The sequence below is a fragment of the Rhopalosiphum maidis genome, chromosome 1 (genome assembly GCF_003676215.2).
Source record: "Rhopalosiphum maidis isolate BTI-1 chromosome 1, ASM367621v3, whole genome shotgun sequence".
NCBI classification, from domain to species: Eukaryota; Metazoa; Arthropoda; class Insecta; order Hemiptera; family Aphididae; genus Rhopalosiphum; species Rhopalosiphum maidis.
In genome coordinates, this window is record NC_040877.1 from 27684634 (window position 1) to 27709016 (window position 24383).

General features: G+C 26.0%; 1 protein-coding gene across 1 annotated transcript; it reads right to left on the reverse strand.

The window, feature by feature from the left end:
• Positions 1-82: 82 nt before the first annotated feature.
• LOC113549079 (putative extracellular sulfatase Sulf-1 homolog) lies at positions 83-23709 on the reverse strand. Its single transcript, XM_026950235.1, has 15 exons — positions 23446-23709; positions 12180-12582; positions 4999-5241; positions 4705-4856; positions 4475-4644; positions 3697-3847; positions 3451-3626; positions 3134-3372; positions 2940-3075; positions 2732-2866; positions 2243-2665; positions 2014-2154; positions 1748-1932; positions 438-737; positions 83-369 (listed from the first exon to the last, which is right to left on the reverse strand). Exons 2-15 carry the CDS (start codon positions 12460-12462, stop codon positions 296-298), a joined length of 2808 nt encoding a protein of 935 aa, XP_026806036.1. The 5' UTR covers positions 12463-12582; positions 23446-23709; the 3' UTR covers positions 83-295.
• Between the last annotated feature and the right edge of the window lie 674 nt (positions 23710-24383).

The following is a 24383-nucleotide window of genomic DNA, read 5'->3' on the forward strand; positions in this document are numbered from 1 at the left end:
GTCTTCTATAAGTCAACATGTAAGTTACATAACGCTAATGGTCGAAAATAACTTAAACGTAATATAATAAATAAAATACAAATGTTCTAAACAATATTTATTGGACATTCAACAAATTACATAGGTAAATATGTATATATATATATATAAATAGGTACATAAATCACATCAAGTCATTTTTAAAAATCAATACATAATTAAAATAAATAAATATAGATACATATAAATTAATAATACTGCATTTTTACACTAATTTTCGGTATAAATTTATAACATAATATAATATGTATATGTGCTATCGGTATCGCACTGCAATATCCACATCTTTCGGTTGTTCCGTCAGCAATTTTTTGCTCGTTATTGCTTCGTCTATCAACATAGTTATAACATATAATTTTATACATTAAACTGTATGGCATAGTATAAATAATAATTACCATTAGACGAGAGCGTGTTATAACTTTCCAGTTTTTTTCTACGTTTCACTGGGCTGATCGCACATTGAGCAGAACCCTTACAGCGCATCATTTCTGAAAGCGAATCTCGCAGCCATTCTTTTTCTTTAGGCTCTAAAGTGTGAGCTCGATTTCGCTGTTGGAATGGATCGATTTTCATATTGTAAAATGTCACTAGCCCTGTGACGAATTCACAGTAAAGGAAATTGTGTGTGGCGTTAACTGTGCGAAGACATGAATATGTATTGTTATTTGCGTTCATACAGAAACAAAATGGTCCCTCTGTAAAAAGAAAATCGACATAATCGTTGAAATAGTTTGTTACGATTTGTATACAGTAAGTAGGAACTATCATCTACTCTTATATAGTATAGTTTTTCAAATAAAGGCATTACACAATTCATTTAGATGATTATTGTTTTAGCTTATTAGAGTATTATTAGAGTTTAGACTGACAAATATGTATATGTATTTGGCAATTCCAAAAATGTTAGATAAAAATATTAAAAAAAAAAAATCCCTAGTTAAATAATTTATATTAAATATACTAGTATATCATTTTTTTAGGTCACAACTTGTAATAATCATTAATCACATGTCTAATCAATATGTTTCAAAATTAAAATTTATTTTTTAATAATATTTATTGATAAACGATATTATTTTTTTAAAACAATTATTGAACCTTAACTGTATGTATATTTGATATTACATACAAACTGTAAAACTTCAATGATGTAGGTAATATTATTATATTTGATAGGTATATTTTTATTGTTGTAAACTATAATAATTTTGGTCGAATACAAAAGCAGCCAAGCTATACGCTTTAATGCAGTTATTATTGTGAAATAAAACTCAAAAAATAAAATAAAATTTGTAATAGTTGCCAGCATAAGACATTTCTGTTTATTTATAGTTATATGGCACTAATCATAGCCCATAGTACATTATCGTTAATTACAAATCAATGTCTGTAAACAACTTCTTGACCAATAAGTCTTCATAAAAATCACTTATTTATTACCGGCTACATCTAATTTATAACATAATGTTATTAAGTTATAAAACATTTTTGTGTTAAAGTAGATATATATATATATAGTATATACCTAATATATATTATGGCATTTTCAGGATAGTAAGTTAATTAAAATATTAATAGTAATAAATGTTATCGCTTAGATGATCTTATAGAATTGTCAATTGTCATGCTATACCAACAGTATTTTGAATAAATAGTAAAAAACCTGTTTCTATCAAGTATCACATATGTTAATTAGGAACATTACCTGTCCAAAATGGTGCAGTTCGCCAATGATCATTGTCATGATTAAAACAGTTCATTTTTTCTAGCATACATTCCTTATTTAGCTTAGAATTTTTCTTACGAAATTTTCGTCCTTTTTTCTTTTGTCTATCAGCTTTTAGAAGCTTTTTGACCTCCTTATTTAATGCAGGATCGTTATCACTAAACCTATATCAAAACCGAAATCAATAAATTAAAGTTAGGTAATACAAATTCATATGGGTAAAGTCAATTGTTAAATCTACTTACATGAAAGGTGTACAATAACATGTGTCTGCAGAAGTACTTTTAGTTTGTGATTTATGTCCATGATGTCTAAGAATATGAGGTTCCACTCCATCTACCAGTAAGCTACCAGGGCTCATACTATAATTGTTAACAGGTACCATCCTATGTAAGGCATTGTAAGACAAGATAAAAAGTAAAATTAGAATATTGAATTAAACTTTCATATTGAAATAATTAATACTTTACAGACCTAAGATTCCACTGTGTTTGAGAATAATCTGTTGGCAAGTTATCAGAATCGTCTTCATTTAGGTCATCTTCTATGTCGTCATCCTCTTCATCTTTGTCATCAATATTTGGTCGCTTAGTTTCAAGGTGTTTTTGTATTTCTTTTAGTTTTTCTAATTTTTTTTGTAAATTTGAAATTTGTTTTTGTACACGATTTTGACTAAATTTCCAAACTTTTGGATTGTTATATACAATATTTGTACATTTAACGTCACCATTGGGTGTAACTGTACAGCTAGCTAGAGCTGAGTCATTAACCACTGTCATTAACCGTAAGTCATCAATTTGTTTGTTCAATACATTCTTAATTGAAGACATATTAGTACTGAGAGGAGCCAAAATGTCTCTACGAAAACGATCTTTAAAATTGGCTACTTTTAGATTTCTGAAAAGTTATAAATTTAATAATTATTAAAATAAAAACTCTCCAATATAGACAATAGATGTTTACTTAGAATTATATTTTTTGTTTTTATCCATTTCAAGCTTCGTGTATAAATTTCCATTAGTAGAAAAGCAAGTACATTTTTTAAGTCCATTTAGAAGTCGATTACGGTTTTTTAGATTACACTTATGTTTTCGCCATCTACAAAACACAATATTAAATAATATATTATACAAATATATATTTAGTTATCTAATAGAACATAATAACTTACCTGAATCCATCACGAATACAATGCCATTTTTGTCCAGGTTTGCAAGGAGACTGGTAATCTGATCTCTGACATAATATAAAAAGTGCACTAGCTTTGTCACCAACAGCAACTCCCAAATTATCTTCAATACTAAAATCTTTTTTTTTTAAATATTAATTATTATTACATTTTTTTTTTAATTTTAATGAAATCACCATTATTAATTGATGATGATAATCCAGTAGACATTTTTTTATGTTTATTATGTTCTCTTCGACCACTGCTTTCAATTAAAAATGTATCAGGCCAGTGTGCGACAAATTTTTTATTACCCTTTTTGTGTCTATGGAATAGTTTGAATGCAGAACGGCCATCCATATGAGCTGGAGGATTAACACCAGCAATGTCCAAAAATGTAGGTGCCAAGTCTATGTTAAGAAATATTTCATTTACTCTAAAATAATTAAATTAAATTATTAATATATAAGTATAAATTAAGTGAATAGATAAATACCTCTATTTATGCACTTACTTTGTTCCAGGTTCGATACCAGGTCCTCTTACTAACATTGGAACACGCACATCAAATTCAAATGGAAACGATTTACCTTTAACTAAACCAAATTGACCTAAGTGATAACCATGGTCTGAAGTATAAATAATATATGTATTCTCCAATTCGCCTAATTGCTTCAGTTCTCCATAAACCTAGAAGATAGTAAAAAAAAAAAAAATTAAGATTAAGAAATTTAATTAATTACTTTATATTTTCACTTACTTTAGATACAGCATCATCTACACTTTGCAATGTTTGCAATCGTTTCGTCATTAATAGATTTGTGAATTGTTTATGAATCGGTAACATTTGTCCAGTTGCTTGTAAAATCCACTGTTTATCAGGATTAGGAGCATAGTCATATGTCGGAGTGCTGCAAATAAAAAAAATATACATAATATTATATATAAATATAAATAAGATTAAATTCAAGAATTTTAAGAATTAGGGCTACCTAACAAAACTAGCAAAAATATATATTCCAAGGATAAATACTTAAAAATTATTTTTAAGTTTTTTAAAAAATAATTTATTTTATGACTGAATAGTATATTGTTTAAAATAGAACTAAAACTAAAAGCAATAATCATATAAAATGTATTCCTAACAGTCTAACACAATGGGTTAAACAATAATATTTATGATTTATACAAAAAAAAATACTAAACAACATTATTGTAATAATATTATCTGTTGATATTATTTTTTTTTTACAATATATATTTTATTTTTAACATATTTAGTGCCTACTGCTGACTAGAATATAATAACTTAAAAATGATTTGTTAACAGACTATTACTAGGTATTGTTATTATTATTATTATTTATTAGATAGCTTAAATTATAACTACTTAGCAGAGCATTATGTGATAATAAGAGGCAGTTAAAATAACAGGTTTAATTTAGTATTTAACACACATGAACCGGTTTCATTCACAAATTGTGTTAGTAGTTACCACCCAAAACTTTCTATAAATCTCAGAATTAGTTAAAACTTACTGATGTGAAGTCACGTTAAAAAACATATCAGAGTATTCTGGTGCTGAGTCTTCGGGGCCGTGAGGTGACGGGAAACTCATTACAAGCATAAATGGACGATGGGGGTGGTGCTGTTTCGTGTGTCGAAGAAAGTTTATTGAGTCGTTGGTGACCAAATTTGGATAGTAATCCTGTAATTGGATTAAAAGTTAAACGATTAACTATACTGAACAGTTATAAACAATACTTACTTTATGGTAGTCGTCACCATGTTTAATTTTTTTGCCATTTAAGTTCACAGAATAATTGTAATATTTAGAATTCATAATTAGACCTCCCCATTGACGCCAGCCAGGAGGTATGTAGCTTCCATTATACTTGTTTAAATATTTTCCAAAATATCCTAAATGTAGTGCAATTTTAATTAATTGATTAGTCCTTAGAGTTGGAATATTTAGAAAAATTATAGTTTATTATAAATTATAATTTTTTAATTGTGCGGGTTGGTTAAAAAAAAAATTACACGCAAGAGGTACTGAAAATACCTGTATGATATCCTGCCTCGTTGGTTAAATAAGTGGCAAATGTCCTTGACTCGTGTACACTCTGCCATACTGGTCCACTGCAATTGTCATTGTTTGTGAACACTTCGTGGTTGTGTGTGTATAAACCGGTAAGCAATGAGCTTCTGGACGGACAGCACATAGGGGTAGTGCTGTAAGCGTGTTGAAATTCGGCACCTTCATCTCTGAGCAATTTTTGTGTTTTTTCCATATAATCCAAAGATCCTATAAAAAAAAAAATAAGTTAAAAATAAATCACTAGGAACGTTAATGAATCATAAAACATGCATTTTTGCACATTATTGATGTACAGTATGCTAAGTTTTATGTTTGAACATTAAAAGAAAATATATTTATAGATTCATTAAGTGATCTATTGAATATTGTATAGAAATAACTTAGCTTATAAGCCAAACTATTGCAGTTGTAGAAGTGTAAACAATATATTTTGAATAATAAATCTAATTTACATGTAAAAAATATTGTTAAATTATCTAATGTTGTCATAATAGTTGCTAAAGTATAATCTTGATCGGAGATAGCATCTATATTAGTCTAATTATTATTTGTCTTTTTTAGAATACCAAATTACTTATTGCGTGATTATTTTACAGTTTTACTGCATATAGATTTTTTAATAATCTAAAACAGTATAACCTGACTTAAATGGAAGAATGTATACTTTTTATAACGATGTCGACGAGGGCTGAACGTTTGGGTACAAATAGACACAACGTTTGGGTACATAAAATAAAATGTATTTTCGTTTTTACCTGGTAAATTAGAGAACGTTTGGGTACACACAGTGGCGTAACTAGGAATTTTAGTTGGAGGGGCAAAATTTCAAAATTGTTCATAATCAGGGCTCGAGACTTGTAGAACTTAAAATCATTAAAATAAGCGCATAAAAACATCATTATAAGCACTCAAATAAGCATTTAAAAAACTTAAATTTGAGCAAAAATATTTAATCAAAAAACATAATTTGTAATTGTGCTAAAAATAATATAATTAAGTATTACAAAAAATTTGAAACAAAATGATTAGGAAAAATTTCTAACTAAGAAATCAAAATAAATCTTTATATTATAAAAAAATCAAACTTCACTTTCAAGATATTTTTTCTTATTGTTTATGGATTTTCTGAGGGATCTTCTGAAAAAACTATAAAAAATAGAAAAACCAAAAATAATCAGAAAAACTGGAAATAAGCATCTTTTTTAAAAAATCGTTGTAAAAAGCAAAAAAATTACACTTTCAAATTTCATAATTAAACGTGTTGTTACATGACATACCCTTCTATAACACTCTGTTACATTTGAAGTCAATCCATAAAAATAAGCAAATGCTTTAAGTCCCGAGCCCTGTTAATAATAATCATGGATTATATAAAGTCAAAATTGTCAAATACACAATTATATAGGAATTTCAGTAATGAAAATAATAAAATAAATGATAGAATATAGAACTTAATATTATAGAACTTCTTACATATTTTATTTAAAAAAAAAGTATTATTTTTATATAAATACAAAACTTAACTGTGGTAAATTGTTTTACAAACTTACAAATTTACTCTTAACAATAATAATTATATATATTTATCAGTTCAACAACATAATCAATCAAAAAAATATTTTTTTCAATATACAGTTTTTTTAAATTGTTAAATTTTGTTTAAAAATTAATTTTTAGAGGAGGTTGGGAGGCAAGCGCCCCTTGCCCCCTTCCCCCCGTAACTACGCCATTGGGTACACACATTCAAGATACGTTTGGGTAAACTTTATAAACATGTGATCTACAATAGTGGTATACTCATATACTTTATCTCCAAGCCAATTAATATCAATTACTTTTATTTTTTTGATTATTCTATGATTAATATCGTATAGTATACGCGACTACGAATTTTGTCAGGGAAAAAAAGTAAATAATATAGATAAGTAAATGAATAAAATAAGATTAACCAAATACATTGACAAATATTTTAATATAAAATGAACAAATAAAATAATTAAAATATTAATTATAAAAAAAAAATAATAAACGTTTTTGGAAGATTATTAGAGCCAACCTCCTCGCGGTGTCTCTTGGGTAACGCTAATAAGCTCTATAAAATAAAATTTAAAGTTTAAAAGTAAAAAAGTGTACTTAAACGTGTGTTCCCAATCGTTCTCCAAAATTCCAGGTAAAAATATCATTTTGCGTCCAAACGTGTTACGACCGATGTCGACATTTTGTTAACTTTAAGTAAGCATTGGAATTTAAAGGGTAAGTTATTTCCATTGAATATAATTAATTTATGGTTGTTAGAAGTTGAAAGTTTCTAACTATTTAGCTACAGGTATCATAATAAAAAAACTGCGTTGTGGGAGTTTTGAATACAAGAAATTAACAGTAAACTGTATAGTTGCATCTTAATTTTATAATCTAAAATAATTTTTCGTGTTAAAATATGTAAACGGGTAGATATCATTTGTAAAATAATTTAAATAAGTTGGTATTTACATACATTTTTAAGAGCCCATAATATGCTCGAAAATGGTATTTTATTTATTAAATGAAAAATATAAATATCATAGTTAGTTATTTTAGAATAATAAAGGTATGCAGATAAATATTAAATACCATTGAATTATTTAGAGGAATTTAAACTGATTTCCATAAACAAATTAGTTTCATATACACATTTAAAAAATGATTTACCACAAGAAATATTTTTATTTGAATGGTATAGTTGCATAAATACCATAATAATTTTATAATATTTTATGATTAACTTTTCTCCAGTAGTGTATTATCCTTTCCTATGTCTTGATAACCTACCAACATAATAAAAAAAAAAAATGTCAAAAATATCAACAAAAATACGTCATTTTAATATCAATTATATGTATATATAAGTAATACTAAACTAATGGTTGTAACTTTTAATGGCATGAGTTTTGAGTTCAGTAATAAATTATGTGTTCAATCAAAAAATTTATGAAAAAGGTAAGTATAAATGGTTTATGATAGTATGTTTAAATGTTTTTAGGATTACATTAATTTGTTTTTGTTCCGTCATAACGATATTTAACAATTATACATTATACATATATCTCAATCATCTCAAAAATAAAAAAAACCATTTGTAAATACTACGAATTTATTTATATCAGCGGGTTTATACTGCTGGTGGAGATGTACATAAATAAAAAAACATAGCAATCGAAAAATATTTAATAATTTAATTTTTAAAGATTCTTTGTCAAAATATCAGCATGTTCTTAATCTAGCGAATATTGAAGCCGAAATGTTATATAAAGAAATGAAGAAAAAAATGCAACATAATTTAAATAAAATTATTAGTGATATAACAGTATAGTATAATGAATGCTCTATAATTTAATCTATAAACTCTGAATGCATTATGAATTAAGAGGATTAGTTACATAAATATACAATTAAACAAATAATGGAAGTAACAAGTAAGATTTTGTTGATTGAAAATTTGAAAATTAACGTCACTACTACAACTTTGGGATTAATATTTTGTTCATCTTAAAAGTTGAAGAATTAAATCGTTCTATACATTTTTAATAGTTATATTGTGTAATAAAGTACTTAGATATTTTAAACATTCGCCATTATGTGTCTTAGCTATAATTTTATGCTTGAATATAGGATAATTTGCCTTCCACCCCTCCCAGAAAAAGACAATTTTTAACGGAATAGATTATTTCCCTTTGTAGTATATTTTTTTAAGTCGGACATTTTGCCCCAATTAATGTAATAAAAAGTAATATCATAATAACAATTAATTTTTAAAACAAGTATAACTTAAAAATATAGGTTTAAGGATAATAAAAGAACTAAAGGGTCACAAAATGTAGTATTTTTATTTATGAAATACATCTTTTATTAATCATTAAATATATTTAATTTAAAAAAATCTTTTAGTTTATATTATATGTCTTTTAAGTTATATTTATACTTATAGTTTGTTTAAAAATATTTTAATATAATATGTATACTTATTATTATTATAATAGTACCTATTTTTTTGTATCAAAAAGACAGATAAATAAAAATATATATAGATAATTATATTTATGGGAATATTTGGTAATGTATTCTTTTTTAATTTATTACTTATTAAGTTGAAAAAATAAAAATAATTTCATTCTTAAATAATTTTTTTTTAAATGTAGGAAAAAAGTCCGCTTTAAAATATATTGTATTCTATCAAAAATAGACCCCTGAATATAAATGTTTAGGTAAAATAATTGTCCATTTAATTTTATGCTTTTTAACCTAACCTTTTTTTTTTAGCAATTTTTGCTGTTATGTTGGTGACTCAATTATTTAAACACACTTTATGGTTTACTGTAATATGTACCTTATGTTCATTTTATTTTGATAATATTTTTAGATTATAGTTACCATTATAGACTAAATTTTCAACACAATTATCTACATCCAATTTTTTCACTACTTGTTTTTCAATATTAATTATTCTCATTTAACAATATATGTAGTTATAAGATATATTATTGTAACAATTATTCTTGATTTTAATAGCTATTTTTGAAATATTTAAAAAATATTACAAAGTCGTATTTAATAAATTATTTTAATTTATAACTGAAAGGTTGATTGATTGGTTGACCTCAATCAAACGGGTAGAAAACATAGCTATTCCATATTATAAATATAATATATTATTGATAAATAAATTAGTTACAATATCCTCGTAGCAAAACTTATAATAATATTTGTATGAAATTATGAAGTGTAAATCTAAATATAGATTGAATTATTAAAATTATTTATAATATTATTTTGAAACATTATTTCTACATAATATATTTAAATTAAAATTATACTACATCATGTACTTATTGAAAATACCATATTATTTATTCTAAATTTTTTTTAAAACGTTTAAGAAATATTTAAAAAATGTGTTGTAGAGCCAATAATTTAAAATATACGCTATTACGCTAATATAATATAATATGTAAAAAATCCGAACCTTTTAGAATACTTTGTTAAAAATTTACTTATTTTCAAAAATAAAAATATCTCAAGTGTTTACTACATACTTTGACTTTTTATAAATAAACAATCTATAATTACACTTGGGTACTTAATGATTTTCTGATAGAATCATGAGACGTCTAAGGATTGGCATATTACCAAACATTTTTGTCAACATTGCTATTGATTGAATTTATTTAATTATATATATTATATATATTTTAACATTGTTTTAGTACAAAATTTTAAATACATTACCGAAATAAATACCTATGCTTGATAAGTAATTACAAATATTATTTAAATCATGAATACCTAGTGAAAATATATTTTATTTGTTATAAAAAGTAATTGTTGTAGTTAATTTCATATCGCGTGTTTATGATTAAATTCCGGTACATTAAACTAAAGTAATAAATTGCATTAAATTCTTCAAGTGAAATATTTTATTAAAATGGATATTTCAATTAATCATAGATACTAAACTATTTTACATTTTCTTAAACTTATTTTAAAGCATAGAATCCCAAAAATTACAAACTTAAACATTGTATAATAATATAATATTATGTAACAAAAGAAAAACAAATCCTTTAGAAAAATATCACTCATTTAATTACATATCATTCGTATATTATTTACATTAATTTTATAATTTTTTCCTCCTAGAGTTCCAAGGTATTACATTTCTCGCAAGTAAAAAAAAAATAAAATATACGCATTACATAGTGTATAATATACAATATATATTTTAAATAGTAAAAAATAAAAATGACTGCAATTTTTAATATTGATATTTCAGAACTAGATACAAAACTAATAAAAATACTTTAACTTCTTTGGTGTTTATAAAAATAGTACCAGCTATCTTAAAAATGAGAAGACGTTCAATTATTTATCAAGAAAATTATCATACATCCCACAAACTACACACAGAAAAATTAATTATATTCATTATACATCATCACTGAATCTAATCAAGTCTCCTTTAGAAAATTAAAATGTATTGAAAACCAAATGTATGTCTCACCACTAATCCATACCTCACTTTCCATTTATGGTTTTGTAATTTTTATAATCAATAAAAATAAGTTTTTAACTTTTTAATAGCTACCCCTTAACCCTTATTTAACTGTGTCATATAAGTTATGATACTTGTCAGTAATTTTTATTTATTTTCTTGTTCAAATGAAGTGTTTTTAATTTTTAATCGTTTATTTTATTTATCAATATGTAATTCTGTTAGTTATATTCTTTTTGTAGTTAAAATAGATTTTCTCGATAATTTATCAATTAAAAAAGCTATAATAAATTATGTACATTCAGAATCTTACCTACTCTTAAATAGAGAGAAAAATTAAATACCTACTAATTTAATGCATGATTATACAAATATAATACGATCAATTTGTTGTATACAATTTAAAATTATGACAAAAAAACAACTATAACTAATTGATACGGACAGTTTGTTTTAAAAATTCTGTCACATATCTGTATAGGTACCTATAAAAAAATATGTACGAAGAATATGTATTGTGCTTATGTAAATTCATTATATAATTTTCAAAGACTAAAATTAGATGCATCAACCTATCAACCAGTAAAGCATACTAGCTATACGCCAGTATTTACATATATATATTTTTTAAATAACATTTTAACAGCTATTGATTCTGTGTTTACAAATGAAATTATAATATTAATTAAATACTAACTGTATTATTTGTATGATTTAGCTACATATAAGATAAATCATTGTTTGACTAATTTTAAATAATTTTAATCGTAATTACAGCAGAAATAATAAATAAACTCATATAGGTATACGATATATATTAAATCACAGTCATATATTAGCATTTTAAATAGAATTATTGTGATCATTTTCGAAAGACTTCGATAGAGAAAATTTGTACGTTTAAGCGGAAAAAACTTTAAATAGTAATAATAATTATTATATTAATACGTATTACATAAATCAGATAATTTTGATGGTATTTTAGAATATCGGTTGCCACACAGACGAGAGTACTTAATATAGCCACGTAGGTAAGTAACTATAACTTATTTATACCCAATATATATAACTACCAATATGATTGCACCAATAACACAATAAATAGAGGAATGTCGCTCACCTAGTTCTGCGTCTTGATCGTCGGTCAGGATCAGTACGATGTTGGGCCTCCTCATCCGCTCGCCGTTCCCTGTGTCCTCGGCGTGCTGGTGGTGCTGATGCTGCTGGGTCTTGCGGAACTTGTGCACTCGCCGGCGCGGGAGCACCGCGTTATCTCGCTGTATGAACGCGTCCTGATCCAGAGCTTGCGCCGCGCACCATGAGACAACCATCAGCCACCATAGACACCGGCACCACGGCGACAGTCCACGGACGATGCCGCCGCTGCTCCCGGTGGTGTCCATATAACGATGTTATTACCGCGAAACTGTCAATCAACACCCTTCTTCTGGACGGGTGTAGATGGTTTTTCAACAACAGCCGATGAAGGACCGTTTGCTTTGATCGCGTAACGGATACATCACCTGAGCACAGGAATAAAAAAAAAAAAATCACGGTTTATTATTGTACAATCGCGGTCCGATGGGTTAGTCGTCCCTCCGGCGAGAGATTCGATGCGATGCGACCGACGAAGTGATCGGGATACCGACTGCGACGGACTCTCACTGGGTCAACTCAATTAGTGTTTGGCGCACGAAGCGAGAATGAACTTCGTCTCGTGTTAGCGCGAAGAACCAAGTCGCGGGTACTGCCAGCGGCACAGTGTTACCTCACACCACGGCGCAAATTAACGCACCGTTCGCTGTTTACACATTCAGGTCAACAGCCTTCCGGTCGCGGCGATTCGTCTTCTTTTTTACCTCTTCTCATCTGTACCCAACATGTCTCTATACATTTTTTTACACGTACTTCCGATCAGACACCGAGCGGAAATTGCAATCATTACCTATAATAATACCTACTACCTAATTGATTTCACCGATGTGTGTGTGTGTGGTGTGTAGTAATTGTCTAATAATTACGCACTAATTGTGACAAATCAGTATTCATTAAGTCCGAGACAGACAAGACAGTCATGTTTGCAATAAATCATATCGATCACTGACTTCCTTGGTGTGAAAAAAATTTCACAAGTTTGTATACGTAAACAAACGAAAGCATCAACAATAGACAATTAACAACTGCAGTGGTTACATTTAGATTCTGAGCGGAGCGAAGTATAGCTATTAATAAAACACGTCTTGTATTATATAATATATATAAACCTAAGTATATTGTATATATATATTTAAACAATTGTTTTGGATCCGTTAAATCAATACTTCTAAAAGATTAAAAATTGGTCGTGGATTAATATTTGATTTGACAAAATTGAATGAAGGTTTGAGTAACTTGAGCTACGTGAAAATCGTTTTTTGATCGTAACAACTATAGCTTTCAAATTCAATTCGAATTCAGTAGCTATCAGTGTCAGATCTGCATATTTTTTATCCGTTGCAAAGTATAAAATTAGCGCCCTCTTATAATTCAGACCCCCTTTGTTATGTCACTGTTATTTGGTAATATGCCTCCTCCTCCCCTGATCAAGACTTCCGGGGCAAATGCCCCGGTTCGTTCCCCTTAAATTCATTCTTGGTAACTATACTGCTTTTTTGCTATTTTCACAAGTCATCAAAGATACTGTTGCATTATTGTTATAATGAATAAAATCCAAAACATTGAAGTTAAAACTGAATTGATAATGCTTTAACAATGAAAATTGAATTACATTAATTTAAAATTACAATAACTCATTATGATTTAAACCAAGAATACCTACTTATCTTACATTTCAAGTGTTAATGTTAAACTGATAACTTTTAAACTTATATTTATTATTCATAAATTATTTTTATGTTCACAAAAATTACAAAATCATTAAAGTACCGATACTTATTTTAAAGTATATGAAAAATGGTGAATTAAATTAAACCACAATAAATTTGATTATACGACCTTCGAATTAAGATATGGACACTGCCCTAATATTACCGTAAATTATCTACATTGGTATCTCTTCTCCAATATTAAATATTTAGGGCTCAACCTTGATAAAAGATTAACTTGGTAATATTGTGTTAAGACAAGATGGTTAATTATTTTCAACGCTCGTTCTCGCTTACTAAAAATCTTAATCTCGAAGAATAAATTCTGTATTTTAAAAACTATACTACTAATATATAAAATGTACCTAATACCAATATAGACGTATAGGATATAACTTTGGAAAAGCAATCAAATTTAAATAAAATGCATACATTTAAAACCTATACACAAAAATATTAGTATTAAAACAATTTAAGAAGAAGCAGCAATCTTTTATTAACGTTTCCTTGTTAGATTAGAAAACCACCAAAATCTATTGTTTAACACAATTGGCTAAAATAATAGGTATGACATATCCTTTTCATTTCCTGGAAATTCTCGCCATAGACTTTAAAGAAAAAGGTCTCGTGATAATCTAATTTAATCCGCATAACGATGTAACGTACAATCTCAAATTCAGTGTCACTTATGAATAATCACTAATCACGCAACTCCAATAATTATGTTTTCATTCCCTATTTTACATATAGTTACTGTGCTTGTTGTATTAATTAAACATTTTTAATAAAAAAAAAAATAAAAATACTTTTTTGATCAAACATTATTTAATTATAAATTTTAATAAAAGTACACGAAAACACCTGTTATGTTAATTAAAATCACGTACCTAATTAATTTTCTTCCTCTTTTTATCTATCTCAATTCTTCGCGTAATATCATAAACTTATCATGATTGTCATGATAGTACAAATGGTATTAAAAAATGTATATTATCACATCGCAAATTATTTACTTGAATCATTGAATTAAGTATTATAAGTTTGTAAAATATTTTGAATTAATATTACGACATATTACCTATACTCATTAGTCATCAATATACAATATACACTCAATACACTATAGGTACATTATTGCATAAAGTTATGTTTAAATATCATCTACAAAATTCTTTGCTATTAAATGATTTAATTATTTCAATGACCGTAAAAGAAATTACATTAATTGAATAAAAATAATTCCTAAGGTATAAATAATGCGTACTAATATGAAACTAAAGATATAATTCACCAATATTAAGTATCATGTATACCTTTTATAATAAAAATTTGAAAAATGCACATTATAATAGACATATCAATTCATGTTATTATAATTTATATTATAGGTTTATATTTATTTCAATATCTTTTCGAAAACTTTTAATTATTATAGAAGTATATTAAATAATATTAATAAATGTAATATAATATAATAAATGTTAAATAATAATATTAACTATTAAAATCACAAATTCAAAACAAAGAAAAAACTGGTTTTTGTCAAGACTAAGAAAACTGTGAAAAATGAATAGGTAACTACTAAACATATAATAATGTGTGTAATATATATATACATTGACCATGTAATGTAACACCAGAAAGCCACACATGAAGCACTGCAATAAATACGCTAATATAATCCAGTAAAATTATTATGAGCTATAAATTATATTATACAGAAGTCTATAGTATTTTAATGCTACAAGTTACAACGCAAAAATCGAAAATATATAAATGATATGTGTTTAAAAATTGTACACATATTCTTCATATAGTAAGAATAAAAATAATTTTTTTTAGCCCTTTAACCTTTTACACTTAATAATATTAAAAAATTATAATTGTAAGGAATAATGCATAAAATTGAGAATGAAATACTAGATACATGGATACAATTATTTTAACTTGACAAACTTTGTAGTTATTAGTAAGTGGATATAATAAAGATTTAAATATTAACAAAATAATATAGCACAGCACAACATTGGCTGAAAGTGAAACTAAATTTAAAAAATACGATACCTTGTGTCCTACTATAAATATTATAGCAGTTTGTTGAGTAGGTATATAAACATTTTATACCAATTAGAAGGCTAATATATAATTACAAATATGATGCACACACATGCATTTATTCTTAAATTCTCCATTGTTTTATTTGGTTGGTAGGTATTATTCTGATGATTCATCGTTCATAACAATCAAATGTATTGTGATAAAAGTCAGCAAACTTGTTTTCGAAAAATAAAAAAATTAAACAAACAATTGCTAATATAAAGAACTAACGATTGCGTTAAATAAATAATACATATATAGTGTGAATAAAATTTTAAATGAGTAGTACAAAATCAAGTTGCAAGACATTCGAGCCAAAATGTATAAAACAGGTCCAAACTGCACCTTTGCTATACACACTTCAAACCAGACCAGTTAAGAATAAAGAACCATGACTAGTATAATATTTTATCGGCTAACTACAAAAAAATAATATAAATTCACTTTATTAAAATATATTGCTGCCAATTATTAAAAATAACGGACGGATAAAATAAATATTTTAAATATCTAATTATTAGATATATCTCAATGTAATCCCAATCGCGTTATAAACATGTAAACTGGAAAATTAATTTTTGAATCATAAATAATTTAAACATATTCAAGTAAAAATGGTTTTAAAGAAAGGTGGCTCTCAAATATATAGCAGTTATTTATTTTTAAAAGTTTAAAAAAGATAATGAAAACAGAAATAAACTGATTTCTATGATATATTAAAATATGCATAATAAAAATGATAAATATGAATGATTAACATCTATTCTGACCAGTGGCCTACTTAAGAGTTTATATTGAAATAAAATAAATATATGTTAAATTGTTAAAATGAACTACTACGATTTAAAAAAAAATTATATAATATAAATTGTCAAGAGTATTTTTGTATTTATTGCAGATAACTATATATACCGGTTTTAGTTAAAATAAACTATCTTCGTAGTTGGTAATAATCTTGATTAAATATACGTACATTTTTAATATTTTTATATTAGTATATTATATACTTGTATATACTAGTCTATGAGTCTAACTTTTTACAAATATTATATTTATATTTTTTAGTATATAATAGAAAACTAAAGATAGTATATTAGTATATATTTTCATGTATCGACTTGAATAAATACCTATACAAGCTGATAATTGATACATGATTGATCATTGACGGCTTAATCGCTCAATGTATACCAAATCGAAGATTAAGATTTTAAGCTATGTACCTATCCACAAATAACTCATTGTTTAAGAAGACTGTAAGTGGTGATTATCTATCTATCATACATGCATACAAATGACAGTGTAATTTATAATATATATTAGGCATACCGAATAATCTAGAAATGGGATAAAAATTTTGGAAAACAATATGAAATAACTGTTAAGTCTAGTTTTGATTGATTTTCCCACATTTTAAATTTAATTCTATGAATTAAGTATAACATTTTTTTCAAAATAATTTTATTTAACTTATATGACTTTTTTGGTTTTTGTTCCAATTAGGCTCTTAAAAAAAAATTCAGTACCGATTCGATTCTAGTTCTTTAAAATATAGATTAAAGATTTCCGGTAAATATCAGTATTTAGAATAAATTATTTTTCCAAAAGTAAAAAGAAACTTAAGCAAATATGAATTTAATATTTAAAATTATAAGATTAAATTATAGTTGTTTTCATAGGATTGAAGGAACTCGAGGAACTTAAGTAAGTTAATTATTTCTTTAAGAATATTTAAAACGAATTTTTAAAAACCTGGGTTGACACGCGTTGTAAGAAGTTGCGATAACAATACATTATGGTTTCATGCTATATCAAATACTTAATTGTCTCTATCACAAGCAATTTGATTTAATTATAGTCCAGATTTTTGTAAGATACTTGTTCACGTGGCCAAGTGACGAAGTTTGAAATAGGGCTATGAATAATCACGACATTGATCTATATATTAATTAGAATCCATTTTATACAGTTTCTAGTTCCTTTATTATTATTATTAGACTACAGCTGTAAGTGTGTCCTCTCATTGGGAATTTTAAGCTTCAATCGTAAAAATTTAAAATTTAAATTTATAACAACAATTGTGCAATATATTGAGATTTAAATAAAAATTATAATATAAAAACACAATTTTTATAAATAAGTACTTAGGTTTAATTTAATACTTCCTTGACTTATATTAGTTATATTGTTTTAATATATATAAATTAAAATTACTAAATATTTTCCAATGTTTTGGTATTATACGTATGCTATATTATTTTTATGAAAATATTTCATAAATTATTAATCATGCACTATATAATATATATGCATATATACAAATAAATAAGTGTATATTATTATATTTATTAGTCCATTTTACAATCCGATAACAATTTTACGAGTGCGTATTTATGACAGTAAGTTTTAATTATCATTTTACTAGTCATTGACCATTGTCTAAAACTATAAATAAACTATAGGAGAATAATCATGACGACGGATCAATGATTAATAAACGATCAAACAATATTTTTTTTTATATTACAATATTTTGATAACTACGCATGTTTTATTGTTATCTGCAAGGTGGATATATTATCATATATATGTTTTATCATATTACCTTGTTTTTCTGAAACTTTTATAGATAATAGAAACAGAAAATTATGAATCCATAATGTATTTACAACCAAATCCAATGAGTGATTATTATTACCTAAATAAATGAAATAGCTAAATAACATTGCGGTTGAATAATTGTATTCCAACAAATATTGGTACCGGTTACGATTTGAGTTTCTAAAAAAATTGAAAAGTTCTTGTAAAGTTCCAATTCTAATATTTTCAAAAGGTTCCGGTTCAAATAGGTACCAAAATGTTGAATGTCTGAATTTATTGTACTTAGACAATTTTTACAAATTATAAAATATTAATGGATAAAAATCATTACCATCATATCCAATCCATCTTGCAAGCCCGTTATAATGGACATATTATTAGTACACAATATTAAATAACTTAAAACTACTCGTTCAAATTTCGATTTAAATAAATCAAAATTTTCAAAAAATATTCCGATTAACAATTAGAAGAAAAAAGGGTAATTTTCATTCGAAATAATAAGTTTGTATCACCACAATACACTCCTTAAATGTAATAAAAAAAAATTAAGTATTTTAAATATGGTCAGTATATTTAAGTAATTTTATCACTTATATCAAATCAAGATTTTAATAGATTCTGAAAGGAAAATAGGGATGAGCATTCATGGTGAATCGGAATCGCCCTGTAAATATCGTGAAAATCGGTTGATTACGTTGATATATGACATATGTAATAAGATACAGAGTAAAACATGAACTTGGTTCGCTCTAGGTTAGTAGGACAATGCTGAGTGTTACCAGGAATTGAAATTTAAGCTATAGTAGGTAAAAACCGACAACGAAAGTATATTATTTTTACTATTACATTGACAGAAATTATCAATAAGAAATATAGGAATATTAATACTTAATCACATTATCAGGTGTATATAAAATATGTATTTCACTACATTATTCTATCCCTTGATATAAAATAGTTTAATATAAAAACAATAAAAAAAAATTGGTCCAATAGATTTCCTAATTAGTGCTTAAATTTGTATAGGGTAATTCAAGATTCAAGACTAAAAAACAGATAATCAGACTCTTGGTAAGACATTAGCGGCATAATATTATTCCTTTACAGTATATAGATATAATATATATATTATAGTATTAGACACCTGTCTATACTAGTATAATATGTCGTATCTCGTTTTTAACCACTATATTATGACATTTATTATCGGCACAACATTTAATTTGTTTATTGCTACAAATAAAAATCAGAAATTATAAACGATATATTATTGTAATTTTCAAAATATTCATGGACACCGCGTATCATTTTAGAACACAAATGTGTTATGTATTAAAAGGATATGTTTAGTTCATCTTTACACAACATCTTAAGATTAAAAAAAAAAGTAGTAATAATTGATTTTTGAAGGTTTTATATTTATTGTATATGTTAAGTGTGGGTGAATAACAATCACGATTTCGAAAACCCTTCAAAACATTCATTGAAGAAAATAACCATGTAGTTTACACAATACACATTTGTATAAGACTAACAGAATAGGGTACAATATTATAAAACGGTCAGTAGGCACCGAAATGTCTGCAGCCCAACGTCCTGCAATCCTCATACCTGCTCGTTGTGTTGCACCACAACAATAGCCACATGTAATCTAGTCTACTTTTTTTCTCTCTCACTTTGGGGTCTAATATAATCCTTGTTTTTTTCTTTTCGGTACTCGTATCATGCTGTGTTTGACATGTAATAAAAGAAAAATGGTCCCAAAAACCGAGAACAGATGGTTACCTAATGCTCCCGACTATCCACCGGAAGAGTCGTATGAGAAAAAGAGAGAACATCAATTTTGCAGACTTCGTGACCAGTAAACAGACACGGGAATCAAAATAACTGTGGACCGGGATATCTATGACCTACGGTTGACACTTTGTCAACGACAGACAAATGAATTTAAGATATATAAAAAAAATACGTATTATTACGAATTGAGTTGGTATATTTTATTTTTTTACTTCACATTCCCATAAAAATAGAATACTAACACAAATATCTCAACAAGTACAATGAATTTGTACACATGAAACATACAATACTTAATTTTTTCACACTATAATTCACAATATTATTTGGTATTTTGATAAGAAAAAAGAGAAAATATTAAAAAAATACGTTACAATTTCAGTTTTATCAATCAAATATTAATTTTACTTAACATTTATTGCAAAATAAAATAAAATATAATAATGATTATTTTTAAATGATTGATAAAGACGAATTTAATGAAAATAATCAAACTTATTTATTTATAAAAATAAATTATCGATATTATTAATTCTATAGTAATGATTGTATATTGATTTAACAATGTGTATTTTTATTTTTTATTTCTTATTAAAAACTTTTTTCAACTTATATTTAACTTCAGTAGGTATCTACTACATATTTCTAGTGGGAAAATGAATTGTCGATCAGTAATTTTTAAAAGCGTCACAGAAAACAAAAAAAAAATATTAAATAAGATTAAAATCCAGTTATAGGAATCGTCTTCGTATTTTTGGATTTTATATATTATGGAAATAATTAATTCTATTCAAAATAACTCCAAATTTTATTTTGAGGGTTACATATGTGTTCTAAATCTTAGTAACTTAAATATACGGGGGAAAAATTTAATTACGTGGCGTTGACGCGTTGCTATAAAGAAAGTATACTTAAACGTCCAGGAAATATTCATACCTATATAAAAAAATCGAAAATAATAAAAATTGACAAACCTCATATTTTAACACACAGTTCTATCCAAAACGAGGTTAAGGTTACTAAGAGTTACAATGAGATGAAAATACAAACCAAAACTATTTTCCCCGTGTTTTTTTTTCCATTATTGGTATGTATATATTAAATAAATTAACAAGCCATATTTAATATTATATTAACACATTAAAGTGAATACAAAATGTAATTATAGTAGGTATATTTCTAGTGTTTTGATTTCTTTAGTTAAAATATAATCCTTATGAATTACAAATATTAGTTATTTTAATTAATAATATACACATTTTAAATAAGATTTAAAACTAATAATTAGATTAGAGACAGTTTTTTTGGTCTAATTTTTAGTTAACTTACTGAAGTTACCTTTTATATATATATATATATATATATATATATATATACACTATTAAGAATGTGTACTAAATATTTAATCATTAGTCATAATAATTAAAAATAATTGATCAAAATTAAAATATTTTATATAAATAAATTGAAATACCTATACAGATATTTAACAAATATAAGAACGCGTTTATTAAATTTAAAAAAATTGTATTTCTTATAACTTAAGGGTCTGTAGGTTAATTAATAATATAAAACCATTAAAACATATTATAATATTGTTTTACAATTCATACATACATATTTATAAATATGTACAGTGGCGTAAATTGGGTCCAATTTCTGGTTGTGCAGTAGCATATTGTCAACTTATAATTATTTCCAACATACCAATAATCCAAATTCCTAAGTAAATTCCTCCCTATAAACTATAATATTTTTTCCCATAATATATTTCTTTAAATAATAAATACATTTTGAATTATTTTAGCAGTAAAACCTTTATTATTATTATATTAATAAAAAAAACAGTCAACAATTATTTTAAGTTGAGACGACGTCGTCTTTCCACAGATCCCGAATCGAATTCATCAATTACTTGGTCCAAATTAATATTATTATTTTTTTTCGAGCTACAAAATAAGTAAAAGGTAAACTACTAAGCTTTTTATCTTGTCCCATAGTCGTTCTAAGGTAAGTTTTTAACCTCTTTAAACAATAAAAAGATCTTTCGCAACCTACTGTATTAGTAGGTATTGTTCGGAATATTTTTAATGTCTCTGTAATTAATGAAAAACCTTTTTGAATGTCATTTTGTTTTATGTATTCTATTTTTGATTCTAATTTAACAAGTATTGAATTATTGCCATATTTTTGATTTTACTATTTTAAAATATAGGTAGAATAATAATTGAATTGATAATACCTAATACATGCACGGAAATTACAATTTTATACCTGTTTATATATTATATTATATATTTCAATGATTTTCTGGTGGTGCAAAAACATACCTTTGCACCACCACATCTAAAATGTGGTGGTGCAAGTGCTGCATTTGCATCACCCAGTTTACGCTACTGAATATGTATGTATAATCAATTAAAACAATTTACATAATGTCCATTATACAACAATAATAAAATTATTATCTATACCTAACAATAATAAATATCCAAAAACAATCAATTACCTTAATTGATTATCTATCTAGGTATGTGATTTGAGTTCTCTACGGGTACTATATATTTATATATAATATATATTTTTTTAATGATTATAGGCTAATGGTTGAATTGTAAGTATAAGTTATAATATTAAATAATAGCTTGGTTTATTGTACAATGTGTTACATAAAAAAATTATATTCCTGTATAATATATACACATTACATCCTACTAGATACCATTTTGCGTATCAATACATACAAACTGTATAATAATAACAATTTAGATACAGAAATGTACGGCTAGGTGTGAGCAGTATACTTTTTTTTCGTACGTATATACAAATAAGTAAAGGTAAAAAATTTAACAATGGCGTATACTTATATCCTAGATAAAAAAAATCTGATAGTAACCAAAAATATATTCCATGTAGGTAGTAGGTACCTACTTAAGTCTTAAATGTACAAAAGGTAATTTCATTCGTAATTTAAAATTCAAATATTATTATGGATAGATGTACCTATAATGTGTATATACTCACCTAGTAAATCCGTTGCGAATAAAATTATAATAATGTAGCACCACACGCTACGAGACGCACCATGTAAAAACTGCCGTCATTTTATCATTCCGATTTGATCAATAGAATTTCTCGGAACGCTGAAAGGCGATTAAACCGCTGTCTCAACATTCAACGTTGCGCGTAAAATTTAAAATAACAAATTGTGTTTAAATTTCGCGTTATCATTTGTTGATTGAACGGACTGGGCGCGGCAAGCCGATGATAACAATTAAAGAGAAACGGCGGCCGACGACGTCGGCAGCGGCGCGGCAGCAGTGACGGCGTCACAGCAGCTGCACCAGACTGGTAAAAAAAAATATAATACGTTTTGCCGGCTTACCGCACGTCGTCGTCGCCCGTTATTACGTTACACACGAGGAGGTGGATGATTTTTTTCATAAAATATTTATTATTATTATTATTATTATTACTATCATCATCGTGAACACCGCTGTAGGAATGTACGCACGGCGCGGTGAATATTATTCTAAACGATTCTTTACACAGTAACAGTTAACGCTTAACAACAAAAGATATTTTATTTATATAGCTTATAAGTATATCTATATACAATACGGTCTAATATTATCTATGAGTGTGTTTTGCGTTAAGATAATATACATTATATTTATAATATTATATCTTATATGTACCTATATATATTTATATTTATGTATGATGTACACTTTTTAGGTTCCTATACAGAACGTCTACTGTAATTACAAGTTCTAATCAATACAATATTCCATTTTATTTATCATACATTAATATTTTACATACCTATTTTTAATAAGCAGTATTATACACATGCATATCGTAAGTATATCGTATATGTATGTATTATATATATGAGGCGAAGGTTTCAAACGATTTCTTTGTAAAATAAAATACAATAGTTGCGGAATTAAGTGTAGTAC